This window comes from Aythya ferina, assembly GCF_964211825.1.
Source record: "Aythya ferina genome assembly, chromosome: 5".
NCBI classification, from domain to species: Eukaryota; Metazoa; Chordata; class Aves; order Anseriformes; family Anatidae; genus Aythya; species Aythya ferina.
Genome location: NC_140301.1, coordinates 4,928,745 through 4,954,627, shown reverse-complemented (window position 1 = coordinate 4,954,627; position 25,883 = coordinate 4,928,745). Strand labels below are relative to the sequence as shown.

General features: G+C 36.3%; 1 protein-coding gene across 22 annotated transcripts in view; it reads left to right on the top strand.

Annotated features, from left to right (window-relative positions):
* SOX6 (SRY-box transcription factor 6) overlaps positions 1 to 25,883 on the top strand; it is a 381,588-nt gene that overhangs the window by 158,272 nt on the left and 197,433 nt on the right. For all 22 annotated transcript variants that reach the window (XM_084521857.1, XM_084521855.1, XM_084521866.1 and 19 more), the window contains one exon: positions 3,601 to 3,811. In XM_084521857.1, coding sequence (XP_084377983.1) covers positions 3,601 to 3,811 — 211 coding nt within the window. The remainder of the gene's footprint in view (positions 1 to 3,600; positions 3,812 to 25,883) is intronic.

Below are 25,883 nucleotides of genomic sequence, written 5' to 3'. Positions count from 1 at the left end.
GCGTTAAAACACAAGAAGCAATAAACAGCTTGTGGAGAAGAGCTACTCCCAGACAACATATACAATCTACTAGTCTCTTTTCTGAGGATTCCTGGGCCATAGGGATGTTTTTCCAGGTACATTAGGAGGTATGCTGCTTTTCAGTGTCCATTCAGATGGATTTATGATAGCCAGGCCATAAGATGTAGATCTTATGTATGTAATGGTTGCACTTTTGGTCATGCACGTGAGTGCTGGGGCATAAGTTGATCCATGAAAGATTATTTGATTCACCAAGAAAATTAAAATCCTTCATAACTTTGCTGTAACTTTTCTTTGATGTTGAACAAATGGGAAGTTGCAGTAACGCCTACAGGGTCACCTATTTAGAGACAATATAATGGAAATTGCCCTGTCGTTTTCTGGTATGTCTGGTTTGCCATGAATGTGAAATTAGTATAACCTGCTCATGTGATTGGAATAACAAAGAAAGCTGCCAACAGTAGACACACAGGAGTAAGAGTATCTATTCTGATTGGGTAGCTATAAAATTCCTTCTGAAGCCTTTTTAATGTTTCATTTTTGCTACATTTTATTTGTAGATTTTTCACAGATTTATTTAGAATCATAGAATACATGGGAATTGTTTTGTTTCTTGTAGATACTTGTGCATGCAGCTGAATTATATTTTTCTAGCTGAGTTCCGCTATTATTAGATAAAGTATTTACACTGGACTGGTCTACAGTTTTTCCATTTGCCCATTTAAACCCTTGAATGACTTTCAGGTTGTGCAGTTCTTCTGTTAAAATCACCTGCCACTCTTTTTTAACCATTTCTGATTTCAGAAAAAATGGGGCTCAAAGTCATCCTTGCTGGGTTTCTTAGGAGTGCCAATTCACATAATACACCTCAAATATAACAGCCATTTAGTGATCCCAATGCTACAGCTGCAGAGCCAAACAGAACAGAAAATAGCAGGGAGACCTTTTGCCTTTCTTTTATATAATTTTGTACTCTACATTTTAATTACCCACAAAAGTGACAATATAATATATTGTTAGTTGAGCAGATCCTCATTCTTTCAGAGATTATCATTTGGCCTCAATTCCATAAATGTTCATTATTTTCGTGGAGTTTAAACTTGACTCGTCTTCATTAGGGACATTTCAGTCTTTGGGGCAAGAAAAAGTGTATGTGTGCTTCCTAATGGAGGCAGGGTTTGGAGAGTCGTGCATTATCAATGAAGGAACATTGTGCTGCACCATGTATGCATCCAGATCAGAGAGAGGATAGGTTTTCAGGAGGAAGAACATTCAGTCAATTCTACTTGCTCCACAGAGTAGCCTTATCTTCCTTTCTCTAGCCTAAACAATGGATTTAGTGTTCCTCAGTGAGAGCATGATTAAAAAACTCCATTGAGCCTGATGGATATGCTTCATGTACTGTAAGAGGATGTTGGTTTCCTGAGAACAAAGTCCTTTCAAATTACTAAGATGCTCTTATGCTGTAGTCTTCAGAGGCATAAAATGCCATGTTATATGGTGTTAATTCTTCATTGAGGAAACACATTATAGAAAATTCAAGTTTTATATTTGAAAAATGTTAGAAGATGCTTTTTTCGTCTCCACTGTAACTTAGAATAAGGTTTAAGAATAGTTTCCAAAAACTACCTTGCTTTATTGAAATTAAACCTTCCTTTTTGAAGGGCAACTAAATAAATTGAGCTCTGTACCAAGTCATCTAAGCTATCATTGTTCTGTGTGATATCTGAGTTTTTAATGAATACAAGTGGATGGGATGAAAAATTCTTTAATGCTTGACAGCTGAAAAAATTAAGTTAAAGATTTTGTTCTATGTCACCTCTCTGTCTGGGGTTATGTGCTTTCTTTCACTACTGCTGTGTTGACAAGAGTGCTGCTACTGCTCAGATACTACAGCGTTGTCTTCTAGTTTTTTGTTTTAGCGAATTTAGCATTTTCAACATCACTAGCAAATACTTCCTCCTTCCTGAACAGCAATAGTAGTGCTGTGCTGATCATATACTGCTGTGCTTGATGACGATTTGTCACCACCGCCTTCTGTGCAGTCCGCAGCCCTTAGTTACCACACTTGCTCATTGTTCGTGAGCTCCTTCTGCTATATTGCACAGCCACTTCATAATCTGTTCAAGACTGAAGCAAAGATTTATGTATGTCATTATTGCCAATGGTTAATTCTTTCTAGTCCATCTTTCTTCAGACCTTGTTTCACCTGGGACTTTTCCCAACACATGTTTCTTCAGCGCTCTGTAGATGGGTATTCTCAGCTCATAGAAGAATAAGAATATTATCGTTTCTATAGAACAATATGTGTTGGGAGAATGATTTTTGATAGAACTATTAATTTGTCTCTTAATTCTTAAATATATTGCTGCTATTATTATTAGTCTTTAATTTCAATGAAAGTCCGTTTTAGGACATTGAATATATCCACTGACGATACTAGGCTTTCTATAAACAAAAAAGTTTGATGGCTTTTTACACCAGTTTTTTAGCATTCCTTGTCTGATATCGTTAAAAATGGTAATTAGAATAATTTTGGAAAGAGAACTGTGTGAGAAATTCCCGTGGTAGAGTTTTTAAGGGCAAATTGAAGAACTTGTGCTTTTTTTAGCTGAAAGAGTGGAAGCAGAGATGCAGCAAATGCCTGTGGTTGGGAGGATAAGGAGTCTGAGGCAGAGAAGTTCACGTAGGGCTCAGCTATTCAGTGATATTGCAAAACTGATGAGACTTGGACATTACTGGTTGCTTTTTTATGCTTTTTGGTTTAGTTTATAGCTCAAATACTATGTTATCTATTGTAAAGGGAGGTGAACCTGTTTTCCTTCTCTTTTTTTTTTTTGGCTATGTAATTTCCTTCTATTTTTGGCCATAAAATACATTTTCTGATGCATGTAGTCCTGCTGTAGCATACGTTACTTATTCTGTCACAAACTCATCTGTTTTTTCACTCTTGTCCATATTAGTCTGGAAAATAACATCTAATTTTGTATATTAGAACCAATATAGCCTTCATTCTTAAGAAGAGTATATGATCTAAAGAGGAGTAAATGAGCACAGATGGACACATACCACCAGCCTTGTTTAACTGTTAAGTATATTCAAATGATTTTCCTTGCTTTTCAGTCATTCCCTAACTCTTCTTGAAATTTTAAATTTTGTTGTTTTCTGTTAGCTTCGGATCCATCCAAAAATTATTTGTCCTTGCCTGTGTTTTCTTTCTAAGCGCTTTCTGTAATGCCCTTACTTAAGACACTAAAGAAAACTGCAAAATCTGAACACGTTCATTGAAAAAATGTTGAAGTGGCTTGTTTCTGACAAGCAAAATCCTTGATAAGTATCTCAGGTATGTAATACAATAGGCAGAAGCCTGGAGAAGAGTGGCCTTAAGGAAAAAGAGATTCCTGTCAAGCACCGAGACTGCAAAATTCAAATCATAATGCATGTTTTAGAAAATGGAGGATATATACAGCATCGTTAGTGTGACAAACTAATAAATACTGCTTTCAACTGCAACCTGTTTAAGATCCTTCTGATGTAAGAGAGTAGCTTATATTTTCACATTATGTTGTTTCTTTGCAGGAATCAGAGAGTAATAAGTTATGTTCCCTATATTCCTTCCGAAATACCTCTACCTCACCACACAAGCCCGACGAAGGAAGTCGTGACCGCAGTGAGCTAATGACCAGTGTTAATTTTGGAACACCAGAGCGCCGCAAAGGAAGCCTTGCAGATGTGGTGGACACACTGAAGCAGAAGAAACTAGAAGAAATGACCAGGACTGAGCAAGAGGGTATGTGTTGGATAAGACTGATACAGTTTCCCCACCCCCTACAAATTTTATGGCATAAGGAATGTGTTGGGTATCAAGAGCCAGGAAACTGCATAATTGGCAAAGACTAGGATAAAGTTATTCACAGGTTACCATGGCAATGGTAGTTTGAGATCCATTAGGGATTTTAGACAAATATGTCTGTTTTATAAAACTTTCTAAATTGTGTTGGTTGTCTGTAAGTAGAAGCAAGAATGTTGGTTTAGATAAAAACACTTACTTGAGAGGTTATGATGAATTCTTAACTGGTTGTAGAGTTGTGAGGGATGTTTTTCAGTGGTATTTGTTCTTTTTCTTTCAAAGACAAATGTTTATTTTAAACAATAGAAATGAATAAAACATGAACTGTTTTATTGTGCCTTAGAAATTCTCGTCTTTTATCACCTGAATGACCCTATATCTGTGGCCAGGAGAATGGGAAACAGCTTTAAGTGTGAAGAGTACCTAGTTCTGACCTATATATCTAGATCTGCAGCCAAAGAAATGTTTTTATTTTTATTTTTTATTTTTTACAGTCTGCTCAGATATTGTTACATCTGTTAAAAGAGAGAGAGAAAAATGAAGACAAACCTTGGAGCTGCAAGGCAGTTTATATATTCAGTCCTTATTCCGATATTCTCATCAACTTTGCTAAGATGTTTTTCTTGGTAGATACTAAACCAAGTTGAAGAATGAGTTCATCAGCATATGTGTGCACAAGGTCAGGGCCCAACATGAAATTCTCTCACCATGTCAAGTAGAATGAAGTCTTATTTACTTCTGCAAGTAATAAACTTCTTCTCATGGTCTGTGAGTTTGTACATGAGTTTGAACCAGGGAAGGTGTGGAAGCAAAAGGCTCTGAAATAGATATACAGATACTAAGGCATCTGTGGGGATTCTGTTATTTTGCCAGTGTTGTTTTGTGGCATTAGAAATATCCCAGGAGGAATATTAGTAGTGTAATAGATCTGCAAAGCACTGGCACTGGGTGATCTCTTTTTTCTTTGAAATATGAATGAGTTCAGTATAATCTCAGCTATCCTCAGCTTCGTGATCTGGTCACAGCCTTCACATGGTGCATGTTAGGATCTGTTGGCTTCACTTGGTGAAGTAGATTTCACTACTTGATACTGAAACAATAATATGTTTAAATATGGAATGAAGTCATGTAGGGATGGAAGTATGCTTTCAAATTTCTTGGCACAATTGTTAAATGCCAGCACATAGATAAATGTGTTCTATAGGTGTCCTTTCTGAAGCTGGTGAAACATCTCTAAAGAGAGAACGTCCCAGATTCTTTACTACCATCTGTCTGTTTTCAGCTGTAAAGATCACTCTTTTAAAAATTGCTTTCTTAGATTTGGTGGTTAGACTGGGAAAACTATTTTAAATGTTACTTTGGCAAAGTTGTTTTTTTACAGTCAGTAACAGTCGTTCAACACTCCATGCTAATCAAAGGTCTTGGCTCATACTTTGCTGAGGGTGTATACAAGTTGCTGTTGATTATAGTGACACCACTGCTAAAACTTCTCCAGGGGTGCACTGAATGGTGTGCTAATAAAAATGTGCATCAAAAGGTTTAAAAAGAGTATTATGGTAAGAATTCAAGCATTTTGTAGCTTATTTTCATTGAGAGTTTTCTGCACTTCCTTAGTATTAGTATATGCTAGATGATTTAAGAGAGGTATGTGCACAGCAAAGAGGTCCCTCTCACTAAGTCTAAGCCTTCCGTGCTGTGTATTCTCAGCAGCTGTGACGTAAAGGTCATTTCTGATCTATAAAGTAGTCCTGCCTCTTTTGGGCCACTATATACTGGAAAACTATTCTAAATTCTGTAAGTTCAAAGGTAATTGACTGTTTCTACATGTTAAATTCTTTTAAATCTGTCAAGTATTTTCAGTAGAAAACATCGCTCCAGAAAATTATTGAAAGTCTGACTGGTACTATATAAGCTAACGTGGAAAAAAAAATAATACAAAGATTGGAAAGTCTTCAGAATTTTATGCTTAGGTAATAGAGTGGTTTTAAAGTTTTGTGTAGATAGAAATACCAAAATTCTTGTCACAGATTTGAATACTTATTTCGGTATTTAGAAGTTTCTCTGAATTAAAAAGAAGCAAGCGCTCCATACTTGTTTGATTTGCATAAACTAACATTTTAAAAATAATTCATATTTTAAGATTCTAATCTTTGTTGTGACTGGGTGCTGCAACTGACTCTGCACTGAGTCAGTTGGAGAAATGAGGTCTGAACTTATGAATATGTTTTTGCCATCTAACAGTCTATTTTAAACTAGCTAATTAATAGCCTAATTGCACATATATCATATATGATGCTCTTCAACACCTATCATTTAAAATGGGTTCATTTGGGGTTCTCTTCTTTAAATGGTATGGTGTCTTGATGTGTCACAAAATTGCTTACCCAAATTGAAAAACACCTGCTGATTTTTAGAGCAAATAGATAACATAATATAATTGATTTAATGAAGGTAATGGGGAACAAATATCTATTCCTGCTGTATAATACTGCGTAGATTTTGTGGGGCTTGAAATCCTGTATCACTCCTTTGAATAAATGACTAGTTTGTGTTAGCATTTTACAGGGAGGAGCTCCATGAATATCGATGTAGCTGTGGGAAATGGGCTTACATGAGGTCGTATGTCAAGTTAATTGTACAGTTAGAAGTGGAATAAAGAAGTCAAGAATTCCAGTCATCTGCTCTAACCCCTATGCGAGTACAGTAACAAGTCTCTTTCACAGTAATTATTGGAACTTTCTAGTCCATCTATAGCATCTGAATTTGAGTAATATGAATCGCTGGTGTCAAATACGTAAATATTTTGCAGTACACCTTCAAGTGCTAGGTATCTCTTATGCTTGTATATTCTGCTCGTGGTCTCTGCTGTAGCTCGTAATATTGGAAAAAGAAATACGTACTGCAAGACTTTATTGTGTCTAAAAAGATATATTTAATCAGGGTCCTTTAGCTTCTGAAAATAAGTTGTCTAATGAGAATTTCATCTGAGCAGCTGTGACTGAGGAGGTCAGCAGGCATTGCCTAAGAGAATATGGCCCAGCTGGTTAAATCTGGTTGTTGTAGTGATTTAAATGGTCAAGTGCTGCTTGTAATCCAGGACCGTCTGTTTGTAAAGGAAAGAGTGAGTGCTTCAGCATAATGTACAGCTGTTTTAATCTCTCTTTAATAATAGTGCTTCAGCCAGTGTCATGTCTTGTGAACATGAGCGCCTCATACAGGGTTGAATATATGTTAGGTCAGTTTCCAGCATTATTTGTAGTTTGAATGAAAACTACCTACATCACAGGATAAACAACATTTTTTGACTTCACGGTCCAGTATTTTCATGCTTTGTACATTAAGACATTCACATATCCTAATTTGTAGTGATTTGGAAATGAGAAAATTGATGAGAAAATTCTAACCATAAGAAAAAAAAAAGCTACAAATATTTAGGGTTAATTTGAGTATGTAAAGACTTTGCTGACATGTGTTCTCGTAAGATAGAAGAGGTCAGAAATGAACAGGTGTCTAATTTAATCAACAACACTAGGCTCTAAAGCCTCTTGGATAACTTCAATATATTTATCTTCTGAGTTTTTCTGTAAGAAGAATGATTGTTTTGCTGGTTTATTTCCTTGGAAGTATCCACCAGTAAAATCTTTACAGATTCAAATGAAGAGTGAGATAGTATGGTCAGACTGCTGCTCTCCCTTTCTATACACCTTCAGTGAAAGATGTTTCTTTCAGAATATTGCTTATATTACTTTTGCATGACAGATTTACATCGTCAAGCTGCCTGGACTCTAGACTAAGAATTGGCTTCCAGACAACTATCCCACTGTACTTCATCATAAGCCTCTACGAGCAATAATTAGTAGTACATATCTTGTCTGTAGCTAGGAGAGCAGATTTCCCCCTTTCAGATCTGGAATGCTAGGTTGGCAGGTCAGCTGGCACTTCTGGGCTGGAAACTGGGCATGTAATTTCTGCTAAGTGCTAAGCCCTCATTACTCAGGGCCTGGATTCCTAATTCACTTTTGACCTTGATTCTGTGCAATGTATACAGTATCATTTTTCAACCAAGCTCAGCTCAGAATTCTAGCACAAGCTTTTTATAAACTGCTTCCCATTCTTGTTTCCTCCTTGAAGACCATAGTTGAACATTCAGAGAGATCAAAGATATTTACGTATGCATGTTGGAATAATGAACATCTATATAAAGAGCAGTATATTCATAAATTCCCATCTATTCTGTGTCATGTGCACCTGTTTGTACTGTCTCTCCATGGATGGAAATATGTAACTCACACAGATACATAATACGTCTGAAGGTGGCTAAATTAAAAATTAAGGATTCATATGTAATATTCATTTTATATGCAATAGGGAAAACCTTGCTACAGTACTCTGTAGTAGTGGTTTCATTTTTTTTTGTTGTTTTCCTGTGCTGCTTTTTTTTTTTTCTTCTTTTTTTTTTTTTTTTCCTCCTTTGAGCTTCATTAGTTAGTAATAATTGAAGGATCTCTTTTATATTGACTTAAACTAGATTAACATTTCCCCAAAAAATATTTGTCATGTCAGTAAGGACAGTATGCTCCGGTTTCTCACACACAAATACGTACACATTTCCAGTTGACTTCACCGAGAAATAAAAAAAAAACCCTATCACATACTGAGTTTTATAACTGAATATCGATAAACCATTTGGGCTGTCATTTTATGCAGGTTTTTTATTTTCAATCAGAACCTGTGTGTGCTCTATCATATTAATTGAATGAAGAGTTTCAATTTTGTATTTTTTGTTTTAAGCCTCCTGTAGCTGGGAACAGACTGAGTTCAGGCATGTACTCTTGTTTTCTTGTATACTTTGAAGCATGTAATCTTCGAGGGCTTTATGTGTCAGTTCTCTTCTGTGGATCAGGTCTAGAAGTGAGCTCTTGTGGTCCAATTCAAATTATCTGTCTTGAGGTGTGATCTACAACCATGCTTTCCACTGAAGAAGGCATAGTTCCTGGTTGTCCTAATGCACCTGGCATTTATAAACCTCTGTCTTTATTATCCAGTTCTCTTGGTGCCTAGAGATACTTTTTTGTTTGTTTGTTTCAGGGTTTTAACAGTGTTCCTGGGATTTTGTATTAGGATTATTCAAATGAATCGTTATATATGTGTGTGTGTGTGTGTATATGCTCTATTTTTTGGTGATAAATTACTATTACTGTTCTATTTTTTTTTGTATTACCTATGAAATACTGAAATACTGTGAAGTGGCAACAGGGATTCCTCTCAGCTAGAAACAAACCCTTTAGATGTGAAAAAAAAATACACCTTCTTCAAAGTCCTTTCATCTCCTTTGGAAAACCTTGCCATATCTTCTTGGTACAAGGCTCATTATGCTTCTTTTTTCTTCTTTAATTCTTAAAAATCATATTTGGTTAGCAATTTTGCAATTGGGTATGTATATAGAGAAATGCAATGCATACTGCTTAACTTGATTTTTTTGTCAGAAGCTGTGTGTAGCAGCATCCAGGTCCTGACTGGGGCCCAGGAATTCTTCTGTTAAGCTCCAAACATGCTTTCAAAAGGTCCCTGCCCCAAAGCCCATGCAATGAATGGATGAGTCAGACTGGGTTAGAGGAGGGAGATGCGGCACATTTCCCTAAACGGCTGCTTTTGCTTACCTCTCTACCATATAATTAGATGCAACTCCCTCTCTCTCTTCTCATTCAGCGATGTTTGTAAAATCACACTTGTCACTCCTTTTTCACACAATTTGTGCTTCTGTTTTAGAAAAAATATATTCCTTTGTTCGTGTAATATTTAGGGAAGCTTTATGGATTTAAAAATTTCTAGTAGTTCATTTATTGAAATGTGTTGCTAATTTCAATGCCTTAATAGGTTAAAGTAATTTAGCAACATTACTGCAAAGAAAGTGGTTTCTAAGGTTAGTTCCCTGGTAACTAAAAGATGAGGCAGCCTACTTCCTTTCTATCTGAGTTGCTTGCTTTTTCAATCAAAAATTCATTCTTGTTTGAAGCAGAAATAACTTCAAGGAACTTGCTTTAATGACATTTATAACCCAACATATGTTTAGGTCACTTTTTCTTCCAAAGGCAGATACAGCTTGTGTAATCTCACACTATTTGGTCATTAATAATTTGTCTCATATTTTTATTTATCCTTCTAGGTAAGTGAGAATATATGCATTTTTGATTATGTCCTGTCTCATATCCTTCAAGTCTTTCAGAGTACTGGTTCATGATTAAATGTTATATCACAGATTTTATTTAAGAAATTGGAACATGTTGTCATCTTTCCACCTTCACTTTTATTATCTGGCTGTCCACAATGTAGTCCTGCTCAGTGCTATAGCATTTGAGTACCCGGTCATTAATCACAGACTGTGTGTGGATTCAGTATAATAATTCTTCAGCATTTTTCAGCATGTCTCATACTACATTTGAAAGTTCCCCTTTGGTTTTCTTTGTTCACAAAATTTGATTGTGACACAGAAATGGGGAACAGAGCAGGCTTTTACATAGGTAATATGGTAATGAGATCTGTATGAGTAAATCAGTAGATGATGGAGACCATCTTTTTTGCTAAAAGCTATTACAGTTTTCATGTCCCTTCAGTTTGGAGTCTTAATTCAGGATCATTAACAAAAACACGGTGAGTGTGATGGTAGCATTTTTTATAACAAGATCTGCTAGAAGTCTAGTGGAGATAGCTGCATGTGGACTGGTCAGGCAAAAAGAAACCTTGGTTGCTATCTGGCAGTATCTATATGTAAGATTTATGGCATTTTGTTAAGATTCTACTTTTATGGAAGTTCTCTTAAGTACTTCTTCATCTCTACAAAACTGTTGCTTTTGCTAATTCACAGAACTGATTATAGCTTGAAACCTAATGTGGAGAGAGTCTGAAATCCAGGTCTCAATGTTGAAGATTGGGATGTCCCTTTTAGCTAACTTCTAACTCTCTAAAGTATTTTTGGGCATGTTTTCTATCACCATTTTTAGATGTTCCCATTTCATTAGGGAAATGTCTTCATTCTGCCCTAAGTAACTGAGGTGAGTAAAATCATTTTCAATAGTACAGATGGACTTTCAGCATTTCCTCATTGTCTCTGAACTTGAGTTACAAGCTGGTTTTGTAGACAGGAACAGATTAAACTGAAACAGGCTGGGATCTTCTCAATGCCAGCATCTGCTGGCCATTACAACCAGTTTCTCCCCAGTGATTGTATTTTCCAATGTCCTTCAGGACTCATCTTTTTCTTTAATCCCACTGTATCTCTCAATCCTGGACATGATTTAATTATTTATTTATTTTTACTGTGTGATAAGTTGTCTCGTTTACATTTTATACATACTTTCTACAGTATGCTTATCTACCGTTTTGTCTCCTTTTAAGATGTGGTGTAAGTTCTGCTATTTTTACGCTCTTTGTATGTTACAAGAATCATGACGACATAAAGAAACAGCTAAGAGACAATTTTTTCCTTTGGACCATAAGAAAGGCGAGCCCAATATGAATGGGTACAAATAACATCAGGCTCTGTGATGAAGAATGCAAGCGATTAAATAGCTGTAAAAATATGGCAAGTTGCTTCAGATGCGTGATCTTGGCAGTGGATAAATAAATTCAGACTTCATTGGTTTCTGATGTACTGTGACACAGGTGGTATGATCAGATCATGCTTTAAAATAGGAATTGAACTACTTTTCTAGTCATCAGATTAACAGTAGGGACTAGATGGCAATGCTTCCCTTCTTTATGTTGCCAAGGTAAACATAAAAAAAATAAAAATAAGGAAAAGGTAGGACTCGGATATGGCCAATCTTGTATGTCATTGTCTTTTCGAGTTCTGGAGGGTGAATGACCTCAGATTTCTTTGGTGATGAACTTTAGTTTTAGTTAGTCTTATTTACTTTGCCATTCCTGCTGTTTTGCAGCCAGGTCTAAAAGTGCTTTAAGTGCTTGTGACTGGGGTAATGAATGAAAATTTCTTTCCAGCACTGAGAGTATTGCATTAGACTGAATAGTCACCTTACTTGTAAAAGCACTATTAGAGAGGGGCAGCTGTAAGTAAGGATAACGATTTGTGTCCAGTGCTTATTTACTGAAAAGTGTAAATGTATTATTTATTGAGAGCTCTCCAGACAGTGCTTGTCAGAATAAAAATGTCAACTCTAAGCAAAATGTTATAATACATAATAAAAATGCTAGGTATGCACTTTAGAGATACAGCTAATTAGATCTGCTTTTCTTAAAGAAATGACAGTAAAAATGCTCAGCAGCATATACATTTTAAATGCTGATATATTTTTTTATTTTCCTATACTGTATTTGGTTTAGATACCTTATCATTACTTAAAAATAATTTTGACAACTTTATTTGGTTGCCATAAGAGAGACAGAGGCACTTGCTATCTGTCTGCACAAGACAGATATATGTTCAGGCTGTCTTGTTCATCTACCAGAGAGCGCGCCTGCTCTCATCTCTGTATCTGCAACTCCAGCTCCAAGATGCCACTTCCATGAGGGAAACCTGCCTCCGGTGGAAACAACAAACAGTTCCTAAGATTATCCTTTAGCCATGCTAATTAACCTCAAACAAATATTATGTTAAGGAGACTAAATCCATTCAATGTCAGTGTTACTTCTGTGTAATATTAAATGCAAGTAAGTGTTAGAAGAAAAAGAAAAAAAAAGTTGTCCATTTAAAATAATACTTTATACCATTTCAGTATTTTTAGATGCCTTTATTTTCCCTGAAATTTCTAATGGGAAAAATTGGAACTTACGAAAATAGAGATCTAGAGTGTTTTATAATGTGAGGGAGGAAATTAGATTTTGAATTTACCATTTTTTGTAAAAAGAGTAAATGTAAGAATTTTGTAAGAACTGCTCAGTTCAGCATAATAAAATTTAGGATGCTGTCATTAAAAGCAGCTTTCTTTTTTGAAGTGTGTTGGCTGATCTGTGAAAGTTCCCTCTTGTGATCACTTCAGTGGCAATGTATGCATGTTCCTGCACCCAGAGAAAGGGTGAAACCCCACAGAGACAGGGGGAAACCCAGCTGTCATTTCCCAGAGCGGGAGAACCAGAGGACAGCTGAGGAAGGAAGGTGGGTCCAGGTCCTACTCAGAGCAGCATCGTCTACTGCAGGTTGCTCGGGGCCACATCCCATCAGCTTTGGAGTATCTCCATGGATAGAAATACCACGGCCTCTCTGCCAACCTGTTCAATGTTTGATCACTTTTGCAGTAAGAAAGGTTTTTCTTATGTTTAAAAGGAATATCCTGTATTTCTGTTTGTGCCCATTGTCTCTTGGCCTCTTACTGGGCACTGCTGAGAAGAGTTTGGGTCCATCTTCTTTACTCCTGCCATCAGGCATTCATAGACATTGGTAAGATCCCTTGGAGCATGCTCTTTTCCTGGCTAAACACTCACAGCTTGTCCAGTTTCTCCTCGTATAAGGGATGCTCTGATTGTGGCCCTATGCAGCACTCTCTCCAGTATGCGTTGCACTGGGGAACCCAGAGTTGGATCCAGCACTCTGGGTATAGTCTCAAATGTGGTTTATTTTAAGCTTCTGCAGTTCTGCATTGTATGACTGATCTAGTACCCTTAAAGTCAGGAGGGGTTTGACTTCAGCTTCAGAAGTGGCAGGTCCAAACTGCGGCTTAGTGAGACTTTTGTGTGTAATTCAAGTTCTGGCCCTGCACGGGTGCTCTCACTTCCCAGTCTGTAGCTGAAGAGAGCAAGTAAAAATCAGGAACAGAACATAATTCTGTGTTCTGAGCTACGTTTCTATGATTCATAAGTGTATTTTGGATTGTGATGAATCCTTTTAATCCCCGTTTATATTTAGGCATCTTCCTTATTTGCTCATTGGCATGTTGATCTCCAAACTAAAGCAAGAGTTAATAGTTACACGTGTCAAAATTCTCCTTCTTTTGAATGTCTTCAATAACATAAAGAAGTGCTTGTGTTGCTAGAGTTCAGATTGTGAGATTCATGCAAAAAAGAGTACAGTAGCCCTTGTTAAACACAGTCGTGAGGACAAGTCCTGTGTAAACATCCGCAGATAGCTCCTGTTAGCATTGCTCTGTCCTGACTAGCAGCACCCATTCTGTTGCAGTCTCAGGTCCTCCTTTAACGTGGGCTGCCAGTCAGTAAAACCATGCCAAAATGTCTTGTTCTACAGCGTAGCATTTCGGAATGTGTCTAATAGCTGTTTTCTTTTATTAATCATAATATATTTTTAGCTTTACTTACATAGGTGCCCAGAGTTCCTGGGCACAGTGCCCTATTTATGAATGCCTGTTTATTTTCATCTTCCTTTTTATTAACTGCTTTACTTAATGCTTTACATAACCGTTTGCCATATTTTGGCGTGAAGCGATAATGCACTGCTGCCTGCTTACTTTTCTTAAAGAACTGATGTGACATCACCTTCTAGAGTGAATCATGATCTTCACTGAACCTAAAAAAAAAACACATCTTGAATGCTCTTCTGTCTTTTATTTGTTTGAAAATGTTGAAGCAAGCAGGCTCTTTCCCCCATCTGGAGGAACTCTGAACACTCCAGTATGGAGAGCCTGCAAGGGCATCAAAAAATTGGAGAGCCCTGCAGTGAATTTCTTGTTAGTCTAACACCTTAAGATTGAATTCTGCTTGCATTTGTAGTGATGTTGTATGTGCTAGGGGATATGCATGCAGACAGGGTTCTGCTCTTTCTACTTTCTCTTCAAATTTACCTGTGTTTTTGATGTTTAAAATACCTCTGGTTCTCTGCATAGGTCTTAGCGCTCCTTATCATATCTTAAATATGTAACAAGCAGATTACTTTTAAATATTTACAGTGAAACAAAAACTAACACATTGGGCAGAGGTTTGTTAAAATGTCAGAAGAACTTGCCATAGTGAAAAATAAATATTGAACCACTTTTATTCCTAAGGTGACTCTATTAATTTCAGTGGAATTACTGCAGGAGTAGGATTTTTTTTCTGAACAAAATCTGTCTAGATCTTGCATCATAATTTTATTATTTTCAATAGAACTTTGAGTAGCCCTGAAGTAATTTTATAGATCTGGCATATGCATGCATTACTAATTAAAATAAGCTTCCTTTGCTTCAGTTTCCTCTGTGGACTGCTGGTGTTTTTAGTCGTTTAAATGTGGTTGTTGCAGCTTTATTAATGAGTTTTATTATATCTTCAGTTACACAAGGAATTAAAAATGTAGCTGGAGCATGGGTTCCTCCACGTTTCAGTCTATCTGTTGCTGCTGTGCTGTTCCTGTGAACAACAGATACGCTGAATGAGTAGACAACGTATCGTGTCTGTTGCCTTTCAGTGCCTGTGTATCTGATAACACAACAGACAGTGGCCAGACATATAACCTCAAAAATCAAAGCAATTCGTTAAAGAGCTAATAAGGCCATGTAATAAGCATCTCCATTCAGTCATTTCCCCCAGATTTCAGTTATTCCTTTTAGCAAGAGTATCTAGTGCTGTATCAACAAATTATTTGATGACAATAATTTGGCTGATGAGAATACAAGGAAAAAGGCCCAATCTAATTAGCAAAGACTGTACATTAGGTGGTGAAGCATGGCTAATATTTTATTTTTTATTGTCAAACCACAATTTGCAACTTTCTGTAGTTGATGGTTTTGTCTCCCCCTCCCCCTCCAAGCCCAGTAAATCATGAAAAAAAGGCCAAGAAGAGACTACAGGACTTGAAACACAGTGGCCCTGAAGTGATGGGAAAATGGCCAAGATGTCACAGCTAATTTCTGACCCTGCTTTATAAGTTCTGCTGTTCCTTATTCCCCTTGTCAGTCTGTGAATCCCTGAGGCTGTACAAACTGGCCTAACATCACTCAGCTCCGGTTTTATATCCTCTTTTAATAATGTTGAGTCTATTCTGTCCAACTTTGATTCAGACAACCTGCTTGTCTTGAAAAAGTGATATATTTAATCAGTGGCTCTGTCTCCAGCATAGCTCCCACTGCGTGAGACTAGAGCCAAAGAGTAGTGCAGTGGCCTGTCACTTCTGTTTGAATAGGTAATGTGGAGCCGCTCAGCCGAAGAGACAGGAGCTGGAACTGCTTGTTAGGACACATGATCAAAAGCCACTCTCTGCTTTCTGCCAATCAAGCCTCATGTCGCCTTGTGGGGCAGACATTAAATAGATTTTTCTGCCGTACGCTGTGGGCACTTTGCCAGTTTGACATGTGAACTGTTACAAAAGATACCAGAGTTTCCACTGCTTGCTGACTGCTTTTAAATATTACCAAGCCATCGCTGTCCAAGTAGAATATTTTAAATAATGGATTATGATAAATTTCCACTACTCCGAGGCAGTCTCTTCCTGCTCCCAGCAGTTCAAAGATGTTTTTAAAACCAAAACTCTAAGTTGGTTTCTGGAAACAAACAAGCAAACAAAAACTGTTGAGCGGCCCTATGGCAAATAGATCTGAACAACACGGTTATTGTCTGACCATTCTGGTGAGTCGTCTGCTTTCACTGGTGTCGTTGTGAATATTGTTTCTATTTTTGGGCTTTTAACATAATTTAATTGGATTTTCCTAGTTGAGATCATAGCACAATTTTATTTTTATGTTTATTTGGAGGGATATTAAAATCGAGTTGTTTTGTAAATGAGGTTGAATTTATTTATTGTGTTTCTTGGCTGCTGGTGCCAATATAACAGTCTTGAAGTGGCTCTGTAGTTGTTTTTAGTTATACTTTCCCTTGTTTTTTTCCTCTTTGTCTATTACCCTTCATAACCACCTCAGCTCTTGTGCCCATGGCAACAACACTCAGTGGTGGAGGCTAACAAAGATGACATTTAGGCTTTGCCTAAGTAATGAATATTCTTTTGTAACTTGCAGGGCCACTGAATTTATGCCATTTTCTAGAGGTTCCCAGTACCTAGAAAACTGCTACAACAAACGTGGTTATGCTCATGTTATCCAGATATTTGCTTCTTTGTGCTTGTGGTTGCTGATATAATATCTTTTTTTTTCCCTCCTTTTTATTTTTTATTTTTTGAGTAAAACATTTCTACCAAAACATACCATGGCAATCTAGTGGAACTCATTTAAACAGTGAGCTACACATAAACAGCTGCTCCTTCAATAAGCCATTCTTTATAATACCCTTATTACCTTCTAGTGTCTCAAATTCTGATTAGTCAACAGTGCTGATTACTGTATGGCATTCCACTGCCCATCTTCCTTCTGCTCAGCTGCTCATGTCTTAGCTGTTATGTGATTACAACACAACTTGTGCATTGTTTCTCCAAGTTGTTCTTCATATTGTATATCTTAAAAAAAAAAAAAAAAAAAAGAAAGAAAAAAAAAAGAGAGAGAGCGAGCTCTTGAGGAGACGGAAACATTTATTTTGAGTCACCATAAATTCTCTGAAACTTTGCGAATTGTTTTTGTACAACTGTGATCTTCACAGTCTGTTGGCTCTGTAACTTAGCAGAAGGATGAGTAAATTCTTTAGATTTACAACAAGGATAATCTATAAATACATCTCAGTTTAAAAAAAGACTTTAGAATAATGATTGTTAGTTATTGTGAAATTTGTAATGTGGTAGAGCAGGAGAGATAAAAGAGTGTTTTGCTTCTTATTTTTATTTTTGCAAAATGAAACAAAGCACACACAGCTTTGGACTAGCTTTGCTTTTGCAAAAATCAGGTGGTTCAAAATCAGTAAGGACAGAGCTAAGTGATGGCGAAGCAGTTTGCATAACTCACCATCAGTAACATGTCCTGAGTTTTGGCAAGGGGTGTAGTGGTAGATGGAAAACACAGAATGAAAATGGGAAGAGAGGACATTGTGTCCTTGGTGCTCCAGAGCTCTGCTTTTTGGTCAAAGCAGCAAACACAGAGGTTCGTTAAGGACATTAAAACTTTGTTGGCTGGTTTATAGGTAAATAGTGCCATAGTGAGAAGAACACCCTTGCTGTGACTCCAAAGCCCCCCGCAGCTTCCTTTGGTGCAACCCCTTAGAATCAAGTCCTGGTGAGTACGAAACGCTGACACACTCAAAACGCAACCCCATTAAAGGCCTTAAATCTGTCATTGTGCTCTGGAGCCTGTTCTGAAAATAGCAAAGCTCTTTTTGTAAATTAAAATCGGTGTGAATGGGAACAGATGTTGACATGCTTTACTTTATCTGCAGGGATCCCTGTCAGGGGGGAGAGGGTCAGTGAGGTTAGATGGTAGGAATTACTGCAAACGTGCAAAGGACAGAGTAGTCTAATATAGACATTGTCTTTGGCTTTATGTAGAGCTGTAATAAGAGCCAGTGGTTGCTTCTGGTGGCTGCTAAGTCCGTGTATAAGGAAAGAGGATTGTGTAATACCTTTAATTCCTTGGAGAACGCTGTCCCCTTTTCTATCTGTTTATACAAGGAGAGGGATGCTCGCCCTGTTTTTCAGAATTGCTGCACTCCGATCTGGATTCCAGGAGATCCTGAGTGACCTCAATTCTCACTTACTTTGGCATTAGCTGAGCTCTCTCAGGACCTTGGGCAAGGTGCTTAGCATCTCTGAGGATCAACCTTTAGAAAGTCTATGTTTGGTCTGACATTGAGTAGTGTTTCTGGTATTTCAGCATTACTTTTTAAGATTTTGGGTGAACTCGCAGGTTGCATTAGAGTCATCATCAACTTTTAATAGTTTTTGAAATAAAAAAAGCATTCTATTCTGAAATGTGCAATTTATTAAATAGCTTTGCAAGTCACTCTAAATAAATTCTCATTGAAGATTTTTCCTGATTAAAAAAAAAATATATAGCATAGGACGAATTTATTTATAAGAACTGTAATAGTTTCCCTCAATTCCTTTTATATTTTAGATTACCTTATAATTTTCTAAATCTACATGAACAATAATGATCAATTTTGTCAGTATTATTCACACCTTTTATTAATTTAGCATAGATGAATAAATGTGAATGTTGTGAAGAGTTGATTGGGAATAGATTTTAAATCTGACAGTTAGATTACAGGGTACCTAAGAAAAAATGGCTCTTTCACTAGGTACCTAGTAATTTAATTCTTGTTTGAAATTATTATAATTTATTACAGTGTGTGGGTCCTAATGAATGTCTACTATTAAATGAAAAGGAGAAATTGAAATTATGAAATTCTTTTAACTTGTATCTTAAAAATCCTCTTAAACAATTCAGTAGATATTAATAAGCAATGCTTTTCTTTCGCTTTTATGTGAGTGCAAACAAAAACATTTTTGCCATTACGGAATGATATTAGATGAGTGCTGCTGGAGATTCTTACTTAGGTTTAAGACTGTCTTAAAATAGAATGGAATAATTTTATATGATGAAAAATATCTAAAATTTACTATCTCATTTAGACATTTAGACCTTAACATAAGAGACCTTCAGAACTTTTGGAAGGCAAGTCAAAATCACTGTAGAAGTTTTGCCTTTGTTAGAAATGCAAACGTGTGAGGAGAAATTAAAGCTTTTCGACTACTAAGGGAGTCATTCATCAGGGTGAGAGAATATAATGGACGTTATGCGTTTATTATCTTTATATCAAATTTTTCCACTTTCGTTATTGGCCTTGTTTTGAAAAATGGGACAACTTAGGAAAAATGGGTTGGTATTTCCAAATAAACACAAAGACTAGGCTATAGAGACATTTCAAGGAAGTGATGGAACGCAAATTGTGAAGTACCTTCATTGAGAGGCTGAACACACATTAGGAAAGTCCTAGATACAAATTATATCAGTACATACTGATGTAGCTGACACAAGATGAGGCCACTAGTTGGGTTATGTAGGGATTAAATCTACTTAAAGAATACAAGGCCTCTGGTTCTGTCTGAAACATACCACTAGAACTGAAACATCACCACTAAATTATGTGAGCGTTATATAGGCATCTAATAAATAAATAAGCATTTCAGTGGAAATTCACGTTGTAATTACGCTGTTTACACATCAATAGCAGTTGTGGCCATTGCTGTTTACTGGTTGCAAACTGGCTCAGGTAAAATCAAGGTTTTGCTCCTCTGTACTTTTTTTTTTTTTTTTTTTTTTAAATATATATATCTCTTCCCGTATCAAGAGATACGGATGATTTGTGTCAGTGAAACATGAACCAGTGTCTCTCTACAAGGTGGAAAAATGTATTTCTAAGCTGAGCAAGTCACTAGAGTTGGCTGCTGCTTCTTCAACTATTTTGTTTAAGTCACAAACAATGCAGTTACTCTCCTCAGTGAAGTCAATTTAGTATGAGGAATAAAATATTACCTCTGGCTACCTGTTGCTGTCTTGCAGCTGACAGATGGAGCACCAGTTGGATACTCCATTTTAAGGTGACAAGGTAGCAGTGTGTGCTTGCATCCTTTGAGATGCATGTGTCTTTTCTTCTGGTAAGAGAATGTGGGATATTATGCCACTCCACATTTCCTACTGTGTTGCTAGAAAGGAAAAGAAATGAAAAAACAAAAGAAAGGGGGGAAAAAAAGGAAAAAAGATGAGAAAATAAAAAGAGAGGAAAGAAAAGAAAGGAAAAGAGACAAGACTTCTTTCAGGTGAAGAATTTTTTCATTTTCACCAAACAGAGGTTTTGAAGTTCTAGAGGCTGTAGCTGAAGCCAGTATTTTCAAAAGTAACCTGGATTTGAGAATGTACTTTTTTTTTTTTTCTCCCCCTTTTCAAATTACAAGGTACCCAAGAGCACTGTATTCAAAAAAGACATTAGGCACAGAGTAGAACTTATGTTAACCATTTGTGCTCTTTCTCACTGCACACAATTGTGGCAGAGACTCTGATTGTGTGTGAACATTGCTATCTAGCAGATAGGATCTGTTTCATGCTACTAGTAGAAAAAAAGTGACTGCACAGAATTTGTTCTTTTCAAACTTCTAAAAATACTTGGGCCTTTCTCAGCAGTTAGGAATTTTTGTATGTTTACTGTTCTTCACTGTAACCAATTCCAGCAACTACACTGTTACAGTTTAAAAAAACAAACAAGCAAACAAACAAAAAGCAAAACAACAACAAAAAAAGCTAAAACATGAGCTGAAATATCTTTACTAGCAAACATTTCGAATTATAAATATGACTTACGGCTAGTGTCATGTTGATCTCCTTTCTTAGGCATATTCTGACTAAGCAGATAATAGAAAATTATTTTCAGTAAAATATCTAAGTAATATGAAATTAAATTATTTACTTTATTAAACTTGTGCTTTTGGGTCTTGTTTAAACCTTAAATGAACGTGGAAATCTGAAAGAGATGAGATTAAAAGGTTTAAATAGCTCTAAAATTATATTTACATTAGTGCAATCTGTCAGTTTTAATACTAATCTGCTTTTTTAGTCGAGATTGTATTGTAAAAAACCACCCAGCGTGAGCTAAAGTAGCCCAGAATATTTGCGTGATGAAGCTTGTTTGTTCCTTTCTTAATCAGCCAGAGTTCTCAAGGAAAAGTTCAGTTCACTGTTTCGATATTAGCTGTACTTCTTAGAAATGACCTTGTGGGGTAGAGAAGCATGGCACAGTGGCACTTTCCAGCTGTACACATGGTATCCGTCGGGGTACAATCATGCTCAGTCCCAGCACCGCAGGCTTGGACATATGTTGAGTTTTATTTCTTTCTTCTGACATTAATCCTATTCACCAGCTGTTCTGCCAGCTGCCATTCTTCAGCTTGGAGATTACATTTTGGGGGATACCAACAATCGCCTAGTTGACCACTGTTCTCCCCACTTAGTTTAAAAATGATTGGAGTTCTGGGTGAGCATTACTCAGTCTTTTTTACTGCCTATGTCCTTAACTGTCTTTGAATTCTAGGCTTGATTTATGATCACTTTGAATACACTGCAGAAAAGCCCTCAAAAGGGCTCTGATTTCTACCATGCTGGTAAATCTGTGTGCACAGAAAAAAATAAAAAGGTTTGCAGTTAACATGCTGAAAGCTGTAATTAATGTTACATGCACTATTATGTAAACAGCATTAATTAGTGCCAAATTCTTCTGACAAAAATCATATTTTAGTCAAAAAAATGTCTTAATTTTTCATTTTTACATGTGCCTATATTAAGAAGTTGCCTTTCTGTAAGAAACGGTTTCACTAATCTGGTTTGAGCAGACTATTAAATCTCTGTTACATTCATAACATATACTAATAAGTCGTATAGATTTCTCAGTTCATATTCCAGATGATCTGTCCATAAGCAGGATGTTAAACATCTGTAGTTTAAGCCTTCTGGGACTAACAAATGCATTAATGCTGGGAAGAAATGTGGCCTGAACAATAAGGTTACAGACCATGTGGTAAAGAAACAGCCCCGATATCATCAACTCAGCACATACGGTGCACTATGACCGAGTTGTAATACAGCAATAAAAGAACAATGAGAGTCTTAAACTGTATCCATTTATAGCATATATTCATCACATTCATATCAGTAAAGACCGAGAATCCCATATTCAATGTAATTATTTCATGTGGCAATTTAAAGATCTTTGTTGCACATGCTTCACAATTGAGCAAAATTGGCTATTAGCTGGATAAGGTTAAACTAAACTACAATGGTAAATATTTATTATGGGAATATTCAATTAATAACACATATTCAGCATTTCTTTGCACAGCCAGTGATTACATTCAGATCATGTAAAGCAGGCATTGGAATCATCCAACTCGGATCACACTTTAAGAAAACAGTGTATACAGCAATAAAACCCACCCACCTTGAGTCCCTTTCCCTGTTCCCTTTTGCAGAGTTATGACAATGTTCTTTTAATATAGTTATAGAATTCAAGTGTCAGTACTTAACACATGAAATATTTTTCAAATAGGAGTTACTCTTGACTTCCATCAGAGTCAAGAAAAGTTTTTTGGGGGGGAAGAAGGGAGAATCCTAAGAAATATTGCCGATGAGATGATGTTCCAGCCTCACCAGTAGTGAACCCCCTTTACTAAATATGGCCATTCTATTTATAGAAATATTCATATTTTCATTGGTGGCCAAAGCACTGCTTATAGGAAAACCTACAGGTGACTAATAGGAGTTGCTCACTAAGTGGAATAATGAATAGTATTAGGTGTCAATTAAATCAAGCTTCCCCGAGGTGCAGGTGCTCCACAATGTACTGACACATTTCAAGTAGCAGCGCCACTTCACCCATGCATATGAACAAGCACATTTGCATATTAAAAAGCTGAAAATTATTTAACTGAAGCAAAAGTCTTTTAGAGATGATGGAGGTTATTAAAACTGTTGACAAGAAAGAAGGTAATTGCCTGAAAATGAGAGATGACATTCTGCTATACACAGGGAACGTTGTTTTTGTTGTATTGTGCAGCAGTGCCTGGGTGTATAACCTATTACATTGAGATTGCTCCTATGCAATTAGACCCTTTTTGTCCTCACTTCAATAAGGCTATGATTATGAAGGATTGAAGAACACTTGGCATATTGAATGTCTGTTGTTTTTATAACTTCGTCAGAAATGACAAAACACGTTTTGTGTCCTGTTTTTTCTTTGTAGGCTTATTGATTCTGTGATTATAATATTCATAAAAGACAATGTGTTCATGGTTGAACACTCTGTCATTTATACAGGTTTTATTTTTTTTTTTATTTTTTGAGCGTAGTACTTGTTTGAATGCCAAGGTGTTAGTCAGAAAGATGGGCATATAGAAAGTAAAAGATGAATAGGTGAGAAATATAGTACTCTGATAATGCCAAATATTCCTATTAAAAGTGAAATAAAAAGCCTGTGTATTTCAGAAGTATTTGCTCAGAAATACGCACCAACTTACAGTGAATTTACTTTTTATCTCTGAGCAGTGATTGTTTTCCAATGTGTTTTCTTTGTCCTGTCTTTCCTGGTGATACTCTAAAGGAACCATTTGAACTGCACCTTGCAAGTGGCATGAAAAATTGCTTCTCTGTAAGCCACGAGTGAGACACTTCATTTAGCTCCCATACTATTCCACCAGGAAGAAAACAATGGAGCTTCGTTTTACATAACTCCCTAAGATAAAGGTGCCTGGCAGGCAATACCATTTAATACTTACCACCTAAATGGTCATTTGTGGTGGGATTTGCAAAACTGCCTAAGAGATTTGGATGCCCAGTTCCCATTAAAGTTAATGAGAATTGGCGGCATCCAAATTCCCTTTGCAGCTTTGAAAATGTCAACCAGCCTTTCAGTGTTTGTGATCATGCTGTATGTTAAGAGAATGTTTCCTGCAAGCTCCGTGTTTGTTAGGTTTTCTATTATGTTCCAGGAGTTGGCTGAGAATCTGGAGAGAAGCACAGTGATTGCAGTGACTTGCTTTGAGTTTGGGCAAAGATGTTAACCTTTCTGCTTCAGATACCTTGTCTGTGAATTGGAGATGCTAGTGGTTACTTGAATTTGCAGTATGCTTTGATATCTTTTGAATGAATTTAATTATATGAAAAGGTATAAATACTTGTTAATAAGGAAGTTTTTTGCACTTCTAGGGTCCCAGCCTGTTGAGATGTGTGAGACATGTAAGACCCTCATCTGTCTAAAACAGTTTTAAATGGATTAAACCACAGAACATTGTAATGATATAAATTATTTATGATATAATTGATGTACTCAAATACGTAATGAGTCATGAGGATAGATGATCCAAACTCAAGTAAAAGTATGTCATCTATTAGTATTAAGTATCTTTTCAAGAATGCATGATTTCTTTCAAGTTGTGGCTTTTTCATGTGATTGCATTTTAATCTTTTGTCAGCTACTGCATGCCGGGTACTTTCAGCTGACCCTTTCATGAAACCATCTATTTACTTTGATCTGTGAGACACTGAAATTACCTGCTTTCTTAAAATTACACTAGTTCTGATTTGAAATAGTAAACTTTAAAACGTATGGGCTCAAGCCTGTAGTTCTTGCTTAGATAATACACTGTTACGCTCAAAAGGTAAAAAGAAAAAAAAAAAAAAAAGGAAAAAAAAAAGTGTATAAAGATGCCAGTTGGACTTATTATTCTGAAATACCCCTGCTGGAACAGATTTTGAAACGATCCTAGTGTTACAGCTCTCATTTAGTCACAAAAACAAAAAAGTTTCATTTCTTAAAGTTCTCAGTGCTGAGAATAATGGGAACACATCAGAGAAATTGGTCTCTCAAAATCTTTTGAATGCTTGAAATAGAGTAGAACTTTCTGGAAATCCTAACAACTTGTTTCTTGGTAAACGTACAAGAAAAATGGAAGCTCAGCAGTAGTCACACAGTTCTGTTCTGGTAATGTGCTTGGTGTGATACATAGTATATATGTGTATATCTCTGTGGTTATATATTGAGTATTTGGTATTTCATTGCCTTGGCATCTAGTAGTATTTTCAAAGAAAGAAAACTGATCTATTCGTTCCAAGGAGAGCACCACTTACTAGCTGTAGAGAACATCTATGGCAAGATAAAATAAACTGTAACTTCAAACACAGTAGCTTGCATATTCATCTATAATATACTGTGGGAAGGTTTGTTAGTCAGGAGAAAGGATAGATGACTGTTATGGGCCAAGAAATATCATTTGATAGGTCTTGTGCAGAAACGATTATGGAAGTCTTTTTAAACTAAAAGTAATCTCGTAGATTTTAGTAGAAGATAAATCAGTTTGCATTCTATTGAAAATTAATGTTTCTAAAATAAATCTTGTTTTAACCAGCAAACATTTGGCTTCAACCAAAACACAATCAGAGAATGTTCTTTATACCATTAGTGAGGCAGAGCATATGTTTCTGCTTTATCGGTTGCTGACATTAAGCATACTGATTTACTGGTTTGAAACTCGTAGTTGAGCCACTAGGATCCATTTAATTTGTTTTAAGAATTCAGCTTAATTTTTCTGCTGCACTTTTACATTTTAGAAAGCAGTGTCATTTTTTCATATTACAAATTTGTTTTATATTCTTACCTAGAATCCTTCTATTGCAAAACCAGGCAGTCTCCTGTGCTCTGAGACATGGAAAAGCTG